Genomic DNA, 13,339 nt, shown 5'->3' with positions numbered 1-13,339 from the left:
CTCACCTCATACTCAATAAAGTGCACTTGATGTTTGGATACGGGTGGAGGGGACATTTACACGTGTTCAGTATTAACACTTATTTGAATGTACATGCTGTACAAAAGGACAGACAGACGGTAGCCATCTTAGTTACACTGAGATCACAAGGACAATTTTACATGATAGTCAGGTCAGCTCCTGAAACACTGTTTATGTAGATACAGTAATGCAGCATATTCTTTAAGACACAGTAAGTATGGGTTCATTTTTTTGCCTTTATCCACTTAGCCCCAACGGCACCAAGGTGATAGGAAGCGTGAGGAGTTCTGCTGTCACCACGGACCCTCCAAGCAGCTACCTGTAGACTTTAACCACCAGCTCAAATGACCTCCAGAAAGACTCCAGAGACTCCAGTCATCTACAATTACCTTACAATGCACAAATTGTATTTTTTTAACTTCAGATAGTTTCCGATTGGGAAGTTTCCTGTCGGAAGAACTGGGAGCGATATTATGGTCACAACGTTTCCATTGGTGCATGGTTAAGTGTATGTGTTCGAAAGGCGTCCCTAAAACTATAGGTGCACGGTTTCACACGATGGGATTGGAAGGTTGGCCCAAATGCATGATCCATAATGTTCATGTAAATGTCACCAGTCATACGCCTTGCCACTCTCGTCTTCATGTCACTCTCAACACACAGCCACAGCAATCCTCTCCCAAAATTGAATCATTATTATCAGATACAAACTTTTGGACAGACAAGCCAAACTGAATAATGCTATAATTGCAAACTCTCTGAAGGCTTGGTTTTGTAAGCTTTCAGCTATTATAACATACTAGGTACTATACTGAATAATCTCATATTGAAAGTGTAATGCTACAACAACACATCACTTGTCATCAACAGCATGTAAAACTTTTGATGTTTCCTTAAACCCATGTCCTTCCTGTACTGTCCTTGTCCTGTCCTTCCTGGGATTCCTGTCCTTCTTGGGATTCCTCTCTTGATTTTCCTGCCCTGTTCTGACCTGTCCTTCCTGGCCTGCTCTGTACTTCCTGCCATGCCCTGCCTTGTCCTTCCTGCCCTGCTCTGTCCTCTCTTTCCTGTCCCTGTCCTGTCCATCCTGCCCTGCTCTGTCCTGTCCTTCCTGCCCTGTCCTTCCTGCCCTGCTCTGTCCTCTCCTTCCTTGCTCTTTCCTCTCCTTCCTGTCCCTGTCCTGGCCTTCCTGCCCTGTCCTTCCTGCCCTGCTCTGTCCTTCCTGCCCTGCCTGCCCTGTCCTTCCTGTCCTATCCTGCCTGCCCTGTCCTGACCTGTCCTGACTGGTCCTGTCCTGCCCTTCCCTGTCCTGTTCTGCCTGCCCTGCTCTGTCCCTCCTGTCCTGACCGGTCCTGTCCTGAACGGTCCTGTCCTTCTTTTCCTGTCTAACACAGTGCTCTCTCACCCAACAACAGTCTCATAAATCTCAAACGCCAACCCCTACTTAGCTCTCCACAGGAGCCTGGCCTGCACTAAGAGCTTTCTTCTACACCCTCCATCGATCGCACAATGCAGTGATGCTGCTGCTGCTTCTTGGCCATAAGCCCCCATATCTATGTTTCAGAGCATCTAGTCGGGAAGTGATGTTCAGAGTCCTTCTGTCAACGACAACACACACACACACAGCACAGCGCTACACCCACAGAGCAGCCAGGGTAGACAGGAGGGGAGGTCCCCCATCAATAGGATGTCATTTAAAGAATCCTAAAGAATGATATGGCTAATCATAACCCATAAGGAAGGAAGGAAGGAAGGTTGGTAGTGAGTAGAGTAGGGAGTAATAGTCAGCCGAGCCAGAGAAAAGAGAAGGAGAGTGATGATTTAATAGAAACCTCAACATCATTTGATGTTGATCATGATCTCTTCCTGGTGTTCTTCAGCATGTCTTTGTGTCAGACACAGCAGTTGAAGAAGATGCGTTTCACACTCTTATCAGTTCACAACTAGGTGGAGGAGCGTAGATAGCAGATATATCCAGACAGAGAATAGACCTCACTCACATATCTGTTTTCAAGAATACTTGAGTAGTTGTCAGTTGTCAGTCCATTTAGCATTTTATTTTCACACTACCTGTGCCTGTATGCTACAATTATGTAAGTTGTGTACCTCAATATTTTAACATCCAATTGATAACCGACAAAGGTGTATATTGCTTTTCATAAATTCTCACAATCAATCATTTTTTTGTGTCTGATTATCTGAGAAGCAATACATGTTTTACTCATCCAAAGCAAATAGACGTTCTCCAAGAGGTTTGAGTGTCACACAACCACAACGTGTATTTTAGTATGTGTGGCCCGTTCATACTGTTTTAACTGTTAAACCTTGACACGATATGCAGAGTACCAAGTGTACCAAGTATTCCCATATCAATTCAATAATTAGTCACATTTGAAAATACCTGATATTTTATTTAATTGCACAAGATCCTTTACTTGAATGTGTTGCCAGTACAGGGTTGTATTTTCACCACGATGCTGAAAGTGTCAACTTGAAAATGTTCTCCTAAGCATCTCTTTGTTGGGTTTGTCATGCTTGATAGCGCACACCCTGAAATTTGCATTTTATAATTACTTGCAGTACCAGTCAAAAGTTTGGACACACCTACTCATTCCAGGGGTGTCCTTTTATTTTTACTATTTTCTACATTGTAGAATAATAGTGAAGATATCAAAAGTATGAACTAACACAAATGGAATCATGTAGGAACCCAAAAAGTGTCAAACATATCAACATATTTTATATTCTTCAATGTAGCCACTCTTTGCCTTGACGATAGCGTTGCAAACTCTTGGCATTCTCTCAACCAACTTCATGAGTTAGTCACCTGGAATGCATTTAAATTAATATGTGTGCCTTGTTGAAATGTATTTCCTTCCTAATGCATTTGAGCCAATCCATTGTGTTGTGACAAGGTAGGGGTGGTGAACAGAAGATAGCCCAATTTGGTAAAAGACCAATTCCATATTATGGCAAGAAAAGCTCAAATAAGCAAAGAGAAATTACTTTCCATCATTACTTTAAGACATGAAGGTCAGTCAATCCGGAGAATGTCTAGAGTGTGCAAAGCTGTCATCAAGGCAAAGGGTGGTTACTTTTAAGAATCTCAATATAAAATATATTTAGATTTGTTTAACACTTTTTTGGTTACTACATTATTCCATACGTGTTATTTAACAGTTTGGATATCTTCACTATTATTCTACAGTGTAGAACATAGTAAAAATAAAGAACACTGTGGGAATGAGTAAGTGTGTCCAACTGCTTCTGTGTAACATTAGAAAGGATAAAGAGAAAAATAAAAATAGCAAGTCATTTATTTAATGTTATGAGTAATACACCTTATAATGTCAACATTTGTTAATACTATTTGCCAAATCCAAAAATATATGTTGTAATGAAAATAATTGTATGTTTATTTGAAATAATTTTAATTTACTTAACTCAGATTGTGATACAGAATAATTAGGTTTTCAGTCTAATATTTTCCACTGGTTATTAACTTTAATAAAAGATTGAGAAATATTTGAAGTTTTAGTAGGCTTTTCATTCTGGTTCGCCCAGTGAGGACTTTCTCTCATAAGTCCACACATTCCCATCGTCACAACATGGCTGTCTTTCAGAAAAATACTATGATCACCATGGTGGCCCACTTCCTCCTCTTCCTTCTCCACCTCCTTCCTCTTTCTTATCCCCCTTTTCTTACACCTCGTTATCCTCCACCTCTCCCTCCTCCCCTTCCTCCTCCTTCAGCTCCTCCTCATCTTCCTTCCATTTCTCCTCTTCCGCCTCCTCCTCCTCCTCCTGCCTGCTGCTGAGGGTGCTGCAGAATAACCTGGCTCTCCAGGGACAGGGATCACCAGCTGTGTGTGAGGAAGCATCCAGCTCCCCGATTTTGCGCGCACGCACACACACACACACACGCAGGAACGTACGCACACACTTATATGTGCACACACACACCTGCTCAGACAAATGTGCACACACAGACACCCATTGACTACACACACACAAAAAAAGTGACTATTCATCTCTTGCTTGCCCTCCATTTCTCCATCATGCTATCATGGAGTGAGAGATGGAGTGGGAGCTACTATGGTGTCTTTTCATCTCAGCTGTTATACACACCCCGATGAGCAGGTCTGGGGTCTATAGATCCGTGTACGTGGTGGTACAGACTGACTGGGCTGTACTGTACATGAGCAGCCTGAAAAATACCCACCAGTGCCTTCTTCCAGTAATGGTAGTAAAAACGCTTTAAGGCAGTAAAAGTGTTGGGTTTATTATTTCTCCATCTCACCTCCTTAAGTGGACGTTTTCTTCCTGTCTTCCTCTGAGCCCAAAGTCTGTTCAGCTCAGGATTGGGCTGCTGGTGGTGGAGGAAAGGGGTTGTTAAAACTTGGTAATTCCATGGCCACCACTAAACAGCCACCATCAATCCAACTATGAGCCCAGCAGCCATGAGGCCATGATGGAGATGTGTCCCCTGAGTCAGGGAGCGTTTTCTTAGCCTGCCTGGAAATCCAGATGGGTGGGGTTTTACTTTTGGGACTTTTATATTGGTCCTAGATGGCCACTAAGCCCACAGCTTCATGAGGGGAGAAGTGTCCTAGGTAGAAGATGCTATTCAATCTCTCTTTCCCAGAGAAAATCAATAGCCATGAAAAGCATGTTTTCTGAAAGGCTTGTAGTCAATCAGCAGGAGTAATTCCTGCAACTCCAGTTGTAGCTTTTTACTGTATGTTTTTTTGTGAGAAGAAGACAAACAATATATGATATAGATATGATTTATGAATATGATACACACATGCACATACTAACATGTAATATCATATACACTCAGATAGGTACATACCTTCGTACACCCAAATCCACATACTCAATATGCATAGAATTTTGAGTACCGGTGAATTGATGTGATTGTTGGTATGCTGGAAAGCGAAAGCATTAAAACATTTGCATGGGTGGGTGTCCTATAGCCATAACTATAGAAAGTGTTCATGTGAGGTACCTGTTCATTAGGACAACTCATAACAATGTCATAACCCTACTAGTCATAGATGAGGAAAAAAGGCACTAAGGAGAAGGCATCCTGTTAGGTAAGCATTGGCATGAGTAACTGAATGACACTCGATCACTGGCTGACTTAGCAGCATAACGTCTTCACTGTTGTCTTCATCCTTGTGTTCTTGCTGGTAGACCAACCCAGCCTTCAGTTGCTTGAGGTGGGCAGAGGCCTTATTTCTCTTGACAGGATGGTTGAGCCCTTTCACATTCCAGCTAGTAAGGTAGACATCCCTCGGTTCTCTATCAACTCAATTGAGGTTCTGAATTATTTGGCATACATACTGTACCAGACATCACCATAGTGCCATTCCAAAATACAAGTTGTGTTTTTATGTGAAAGATTTAACCTAGACTCGAAAAACATATTAGTCCCTTGAAATCTGTTTCCCCAATAGTACCTCCAGGAATAGCAGTCTCAGATTTAGTTGAGTCACTCTGCATTGTTCAGTGCACCATTTGAAAATGCCAGAGTAGCTTTTGAGAAAAGGAGAAGGAAGAAGAGACAGCAGCTTAATTGGCCATGCAGCTACATGGGATTTGAGTCAGACGAGATGTAATATGCATCAATAAGTCATGCTGCTGTATGGGCCTGGGCCCCGGCTGGGCTGCCTGGCAGAGAAGGATGGGGGAAATCTGCCATGGAGAAATCACTTTAGCTAGCCTAGAATGCTCAGTGTGTGTGTGTGTGTGTGTGTGTGTGTGTGTGTGTGTGTGTGTGTGTGTGTGTGTGTGTGTGTGTGTGTGTGTGTGTGTGTGTGTGTGTGTGTGTGTGTGTGTGTGTGTGTGTGTGTGTGTGTGTGTGTGTGTGTGTGTGTGCTTGCACGCTTGCCTGTGTGTACGTGAGTTCACTTGCCATGTGTGCGACTCCAGATGGACTCCAGCAATTCGGCACTGTGGACAGCTTTCCTTCTAACCCTCTTCAATCCACCCTTCCCAAAGCATTACCCCCCCCCTAGACCATCTAGCCTTTCCTTCATCCCAGCCCCTCCACTCACCAACCAAACTTCACACCCGTGCTTGATTTGAAACTGAATCGTTGCCAGGGCTACAGGCATGTTTCAATTAGCAGTATGCCAACACATTTTAATACTTTTAAATTGTTAACTCAAGCTACCATAATCAGGTGTTGCTGTACATGATAAAATAGCTGCACGGCTGTAGTAAGATACTTATAATACTGCAATAACAGTCTGTGGATAAAGTCAATGTTTCTCATCGCTCTGAAAACATGAAGTTGCTAAATCTATTGTCTCCCAATACAAGAGGAATCCCTGCCAACCTCCAGTGCAAATCCTGTCCTGATTCCTACCCACTTCTAGCCCGTTTATCCACCTACTACACTAAAAGACTATGGACATGCAACCTCCATCCAACTCCCTCAGCCCCAGCTAGAACTCCAGCCTGAGCCCACCCACCCTATCCTGAGCCAGCTCCTCTCTCCCCTGCCTGCTCTGTGTCACCATGGCAGCTCTCAGAGAGGGGGCTGTAGAGACCCTGCCCTGGGGAAGTAGCAGCTCTGCAGTGCTCTGCTCTGTGTCACCATGGCAGCTCTCAGAGAGGGGGCTGTAGAGAGCCTGCCCTGGGGAAGTAGCAGCTCTGCAGTGCTCTGCTCTGTGTCACCATGGCAGCTCTCAGAGAGGGGGCTAGAGACCCTGCCCTGGGGAAGTAGCAGCTCTGCAGTGCTCTGCTCTGTGTCACCATGGCAGCTCTCAGAGAGGGGGCTGTAGAGACCCTGCCCTGGGGAAGTAGCAGCTCTGCAGTGCTCTGCTCTGTGTCACCATGGCAGCTCTCAGAGAGGGGGCTGTAGAGACCCTGCCCTGGGGAAGTAGCAGCTCTGCAGTGCTCTGCTCTGTGTCACCATGGCAGCTCTCAGAGAGGGGGCTGTAGAGACCCTGCCCTGGGGAAGTAGCAGCTCTGCAGTGCTCTGCTCTGTGTCACCATGGCAGCTCTCAGAGAAGGGGCTGTAGAGACCCTGCCCTGGGGAAGTAGCAGCTCTGCAGTGCTCTGCTCTGTGTCACCATGGCAGCTCTCAGAGAGGGGGCTGTAGAGACCCTGCCCTGGGGAAGTAGCAGCTCTGCAGTGCTCTTGTCTGCTGAGCTTATTACTGCCAAATTGTTTGGAACTAGAGGAGGCGCTCTCTGAAATCCCTGTTTTCTCTCTCTCTCTTTCTGACTCTCTCTCTCTTTCCCTCTCTCCTACAGAGGTCCTTCTGCAGTGCCATGGTGGACGAGTTGCGGGTGTCCCTCAAGTGCCAGCGGCGCCTCAAACACAAGCCTCAGCCGCCCGTCATGGTGAAGACAGAGGACGTCATCAACATGCACACCTTCAACGACCGCAGACTGCCAGGCAAAGAGACCATGGCCTAGAACAGGACTCCCTTTCTCTCTATCCCTCTAACTCTTTCTATCTCTCTCTGCTGTCACAGGGAGGAGTGTAGGGTGAAGAGACACTGGGGGAGGGAGGAAGGGTGATAGTTGATTTATGTGAGTGTATTTGGAGGGGGGGGTTAAGAGAGATGGGAGAGGAGATTGGGAGAGGAGATGAGAAGAAAGGAGGAGAGAAGAGAAGTGGAGAAGAGAGGAACTGAGCTGCTCTGATCACTGACTGGACTGACTGTCTGGCATCATTGTTTTGAAACACTAAGCAAGAAATGAAAAGAGATTCAACAATGTTTCCTGTGGAAATAACTTGAACGAACCTGGGAGCAATTCAATGTGAGTTACCTCATTAATCTACCTGGCAATGCACATGAGCAAGGAGTGACCAAGTGGTGCCATGATTTAGTATAAAAAAGAGATAGATAAACCCAGGATTCAGAGGAAAGGAGGGAGGGCAGGTTAAATTGAAAGTATAGAATATCACACATATGATACATGTTTGGTTGTACGTTAAATATTGATTCAATTTGGACATGTGATCTCTATCTGCTACCCAACCACTCTCTCTCTCACTGAGTAGACCACATGCAGAGAGCTTGGTTAGGTAGAATCAGGAGTGCGTACATCCCTCAGTCATAGTTATGGAGCAGACACATACACAGACACTAATAGAAGAAATAGAGAGAAAATCAGTTGGCGAGTGTGTAAAGGACGCATCTTGTTTTTATTCAACCATAGAAGAAGAAGGAGACCAGATGGGCTAGAAACAGCCAGTTCCAAATTAAATCCAAAGCCCAAAATGCATTGGTGAGCAGGACAGAACGGCTCCCAACATGTACAGAGGCATCGTTTATTCATATGATTCACTGTTGGAAAGAATACAGTACATTATCCATCAGGCAATAGGGGATTTAATTTACTTTATTTCAGAGTACTAACATTTTGTTAAATTATGGGGGATGGGGAACTTTTTTTGAATGAAAAAATATATACATATATAAATACAAGAGAGATGACCGGGTGTGATGCAGTGATGTAATAGAGGAATTAGGTGATTGGAGATTACCGGGTGTGAGGCAGTGATGTAATAGAGGAATTAGGTGATTGGAGATTACCGGGTGTGAGGCAGTGATGTAATAGAGGAATTAGGTGATTGGAGATTACCGGGTGTGAGGCAGTGATGTAATAGAGGAATTAGGTGATTGGAGATTACCGGGTGTGAGGCAGTGATGTAATAGAGGAATTAGGTGATTGGAGATTACCGGGTGTGAGGCAGTGATGTAATAGAGGAATTAGGTGATTGGAGATTACCGGGTGTGAGGCAGTGATGTAATAGAGGAATTAGGTGATTGGAGATTACCGGGTGTGAGGCAGTGATGTAATAGAGGAATTAGGTGATTGGAACTGGAAGTGACATGAAGAGTTACGGACATGATGAAAGTAGTAACCTTAGAAACCTTAGTAGTTTGAATTGAAGGAAAGCAGGAGTGGATCTGAAACAACATTCACAGCAATCACACAACATGAGGAATTTATTTATTCAAGTATTTATTATTTTATTTATATTTTCATTGACTGGATTTTCACAGCAGCTACAAGGATACAGTACACACCTCATTTTCAGATTTGATGGGTTCAAATTTTTTGGTTTCCTTTTTCTGTTCGATGTCAAGTCTCAAGTTTCTTTTTGTATTCTTGTGGCTTTTATTTTAGTAACAAAATCCTCACATTTACTTGTGCAAATGCAATTTCTATGAAAAAGTGTTTTTGTACGAAGAAAATCAAAAATTTTGTAATAATTTTTATCAACACAAAATGTACCACGGATGTCACCACGGCAGACAGCGAGCCTCTCTCTCCACTGTGGGCCGTGTGGGCATCCCAAGGGATAGCAGCCCCATCTAGGATAGCCCCGTCAGGCCTAACACAATCCCCTCCAGGGGGTCACGAGAACAACCCCTCCATGGACCGGCCTCACACCAATGGGGTCTCCAGATCATTCTGGTTGAGCTTCAGTGGCATAATACATGTTTTGGAAAAACTATTTTTATCATGTAAAGGAATCATATTTAAAAGAAAGATATTTTTACTTCAGGTGAAAGAAGAGTAATGATTAAACAATAATTAGAAGAATACATATATATATACACACAAAGAAGCTGAAGTGAAGAGGACTGCCAATGATGATTTTCATTCTACACCCCTGAATTCCAATAGACTGCTAGTTTTCAGTGCTGAGAAATTGTGTGTAAATGGTTATAAAAACGGAAAAATATGTATTTAACAAAATAAAGAACACCGACAGTGGCAAGAACAAGTAAGTGAATCCCCTCGAAATACCTGGATTTCTGCATAAATTGGTTCATAAAATTTGATCTGATCTTCATTTAGGTCACAACAATTGACAAGCACAGTCTGCTTAAACTAATAACACACAAACAATTATACAAGCAATGATACGTTTTCATGTCTTTATTGAACACACTGTGTAAACATTCACAGTGCAGGGTTGAAAAAGTATGTGAATCATTGGATTTAATAACTGGTTGACCCTCCTTTGGCAGCAATAACCTCAACCAAATGTTACCAAACCTGCACAACGGTCAGGAGGACTTTTGGACCATTCCTCTTAAACAACTGTTTCAGTTCAGAAATATTCTTGGGATGTCTGGTGTGAACTACTCTCTAGAGGTCATGCCACAGCATCTCAAATCAGGTTGAGGTCAGAAGGTGTATTTTCTTCTATTGAAGCCATTCTATTGTTGTGTTTTGGGTCGTTGTCCTGTTGCGTCACCCAACTTCTGTTGAGCTTCAATTGACAGATAGCCTTACATTAATTCTGCAAAATGTCCTGATAAACTTGGGATTTTTTTGGGGGGGGGGGGGGGGGGCAGCAGTGACTTCTTCTGTAGTGTCCTCCCATGAACACCATTCTTGTTCAGTGTTTTACGTATCGTAGACTCATCAACAGACATTTTAGCATGTTCCAGATTCTTCTTAACCTCATTGAGCATGCTGTGCTCTGCTTTTGCAGTCATCTTTGCAGGACGGCCACTCCTAGGGAGAGTAGCAACAGTGTTGAACTTTCTCCATTTAAAGACAAGTTGTCTTACCGTGGACTGATGAACACCAAGGCTTTTAGAGATCCTTTTGTAATCCTATCCAGCTTTATGCAAGTCAACCATTCCTAATCTTAGGTTTTCTGAGATCTATTTTGTTCGAGGCATGGTTCACATCAGGCAATGCTTCTTGTGAATAGCAAACTCAAATTTTGTGTGTGTTTTTATAGGGCAAGGCAGCTGTAACCAACATCTCCAATCTCGTCTCATTGATTGGACTCCAGGTTAGCTGACTCCTGGCTCCAATTAGCTTTTGGAGAAGTCATTAGCCTAGGGGTTCACATACTTTTCCAACCTACACTGTAAATGTTTAAATTATGTATTCAATATAGACAAGAAAAATACAATAATTTGTGTGTTATTAGTTTAAGCACACTGTGTTTGTCTGTTGTTGTGACTTAGATGAAGATGAAAGCAAATTTGATGACCAATTTATGAAGAAATCCAGGTAATTCCAATGGGTTCACATACTTTTTCTTGTCATTGTAACTAATTTTGAACATGTTATGAAAACTAAACGGAGTGCACACAGTTTACTGTTTGAAGTTGATGCACAAGTTTAAAGAAAATTTCAAAAAAAATCTTCACAACCTTGTGGTGTCGTTCATTTGACTCGAAAGCAAAATGTTTTGTCACCATTACATTGGTACAGCTTGGATCAGACGCTAAACAGAACAAATAGCAATGTGAACAGAAAACACAATAGAAGACGGATGGAATATGGGATACATATATATAGCAACAGTGGATATATATATATATATAAACACAAAAAATCGAATGAAGAACAAAGCAAGTCGATATTGAGCCAAAAATAAAAGAAATCACAGCATTTGAACAGAAGGATAATTCAAGACTCCTTCAGTACTTTTTAAAACATTGTTTTACCGTATAATTTTGACTGTGCACTCTCACTCTTCATTTTGTACTCCATATCCCTGCATCTGGAGAGCAGCTGTGGCAATACTGACATGAATGAAAAAGCAAAGGGCAATCTATCTATTCTGTTTATTTGAAAAAATGTAAATGTTATTCATCTTTAAACACCCTGGTACACGTGAAAGGATTCCTATTTGAAAGACACGAAATGTACAGCAGATCTGCCATGCATACCCATTAATGCAGTTAGGAAAATTGGCAAAATAAATGATTATACTTTTCAACAACTATGCAACACAGGGTTATTCAATATGTAAGCATATAGAGCAGTCATGTCCCAGACTGCGTGTAGACCGAGAGAATCTGCCAGAACTGAATGAGATGTGTGAATTCCGAGCAGCATTACTTCCGGTTTTGGGGTTTTCATCACTGTTTAGTTGGACATATCAGGATTAGGCGAAGGAGGGTGCTTAAACTGCTTCACCGGCTGTGCTTTGAGCGTTTGCGCACACGGATCGGAAGGGGGGTGGGCTGAGAGTTTCCTTTTGCAAGGGCGGAGACTACATTTTTGACACGTGAACACAGATGTTAATCACTTACGCAAGATTTGACTTCTGGGTTAGCAGAGATGAATAGAGCAATTGTACGATTATTCCCAAGCCATTGAAACGAGACAAAATATATAAATGCAAGACTCTCTGTGAGGGTAATCACATGCACACTTAATGCTCAAATGTATGTGCATATACAATGATAAACGGGCCCCAGTGACTCACAGGCTTTATTAGATGGGGATTGTTGTGGTTGGGGAGATGCTGTCCTTGATGGAAAGAGGAGAGGAAACTGCCTTGTAGCGTGGAGGAATGAACTATCCATAATGAATTATAATAGAGGGAATTAACACAGTGATAAACAAAACCAAATGACTGTCGTTAAGGGACGGTGGGGGTAGTGGGAGTGTGGAGGTAGCCTGCTTTACTTGTGGGCCACGGTCACCAATTCACCCAGAAACAGACTCAGTCAGCAAACACAGGGAGGGTCAGACAAGGACACCGCTTCCTCTTAGTCAATCCCTGATCTGACGATGACCCTTGACCCATACCCAGGGTATGACTCAGCAGAACGCTGCGGCTAATCAGATTAACTCTCCATCCTCACCCTGACCTGAGAGGTTGGATGGATAGGACGGATGGGATGGGATGAAGGCCCAGGGGCTGTCAGTGGCAGTGTTGTGGAGATGCAGCCAACAGATTACATTTAAAAACATTTGTACTTAACCTGTCTAACCTTCTGGTTTAGAAAGCTTTCCTCCTTATCGACCTGACCTCAGTTTGCCAGTTACATCATTACTGGATGTAGAGGAACCTGAACACTGTTGGCCTTTTTTGTTGTGTGTTAGTTGTGGCGTAAATCTGCTTCAATACGTTGGTGACTTCTAAAATTCAAAGTATCTGATAAGTGCAGCTCTATCTGAGCAAGCTTTATGAATAAATAGCTTTTGAATACATTTGTAAAAAAAATCTAATGGAAATGTACTTGTTTGAAGAGTAATAGATAGAATTTGAGGTTCAACAGAGGCAGAAACCCTGGGATGGCTTCACCATGGATGCACCTGAGGTCATTCAGCAGCAGGAAAATGATCTTTCCAAAATGCATATCGAAAACACACACCAATGTCCAAATCAGTAGTGGAACAGTGGATCCTGCCGGTCCACACTGTCTTTACACTCAGAAAAATGAGCAAAACAAACAGTGATGTCAGTGTCCAGCCCACCGCCAAGATACCAGCTCATTAAAAACCATTCCGATGGTAAGGAAACACATTCTGTGGAGGGAGAAAACATCCTTATCTGTGCCCTGCGTCCTCAGGACTAA

At 43.0% G+C, this 13,339-nt stretch overlaps 1 protein-coding gene across 4 annotated transcripts in view; it reads left to right on the top strand.

Moving 5' to 3' along the window:
* The window catches only part of LOC124005477 (glutamate receptor ionotropic, kainate 2), a 285,082-nt gene extending 275,111 nt beyond the window's left edge, over positions 1-9,971 (top strand). The window contains exons 17-18 of one of the 4 annotated variants that reach the window (XR_006833621.1): positions 7,290-8,762; positions 8,861-9,971. Coding sequence is in view for 2 of the 4 variants with exons in the window: in XM_046314778.1 (XP_046170734.1) it covers positions 7,290-7,454 (165 nt within the window). In the remaining 2 variants the exon portion in view is untranslated. Of the gene's footprint in view, positions 1-270; positions 1,157-7,289 lie in introns of those variants that run through there. The other 3 variants (XR_006833620.1, XM_046314778.1, XM_046314779.1) reach the window with 3 other exon arrangements.
* Positions 9,972-13,339: the final 3,368 nt, after the last annotated feature.

The sequence above is a fragment of the Oncorhynchus gorbuscha genome, linkage group LG19 (genome assembly GCF_021184085.1).
Source record: "Oncorhynchus gorbuscha isolate QuinsamMale2020 ecotype Even-year linkage group LG19, OgorEven_v1.0, whole genome shotgun sequence".
Lineage (NCBI taxonomy): Eukaryota > Metazoa > Chordata > Actinopteri > Salmoniformes > Salmonidae > Oncorhynchus > Oncorhynchus gorbuscha.
Note: the sequence above shows the minus strand (reverse complement) of the source record. Positions and strands in the feature narration are given on the sequence as shown.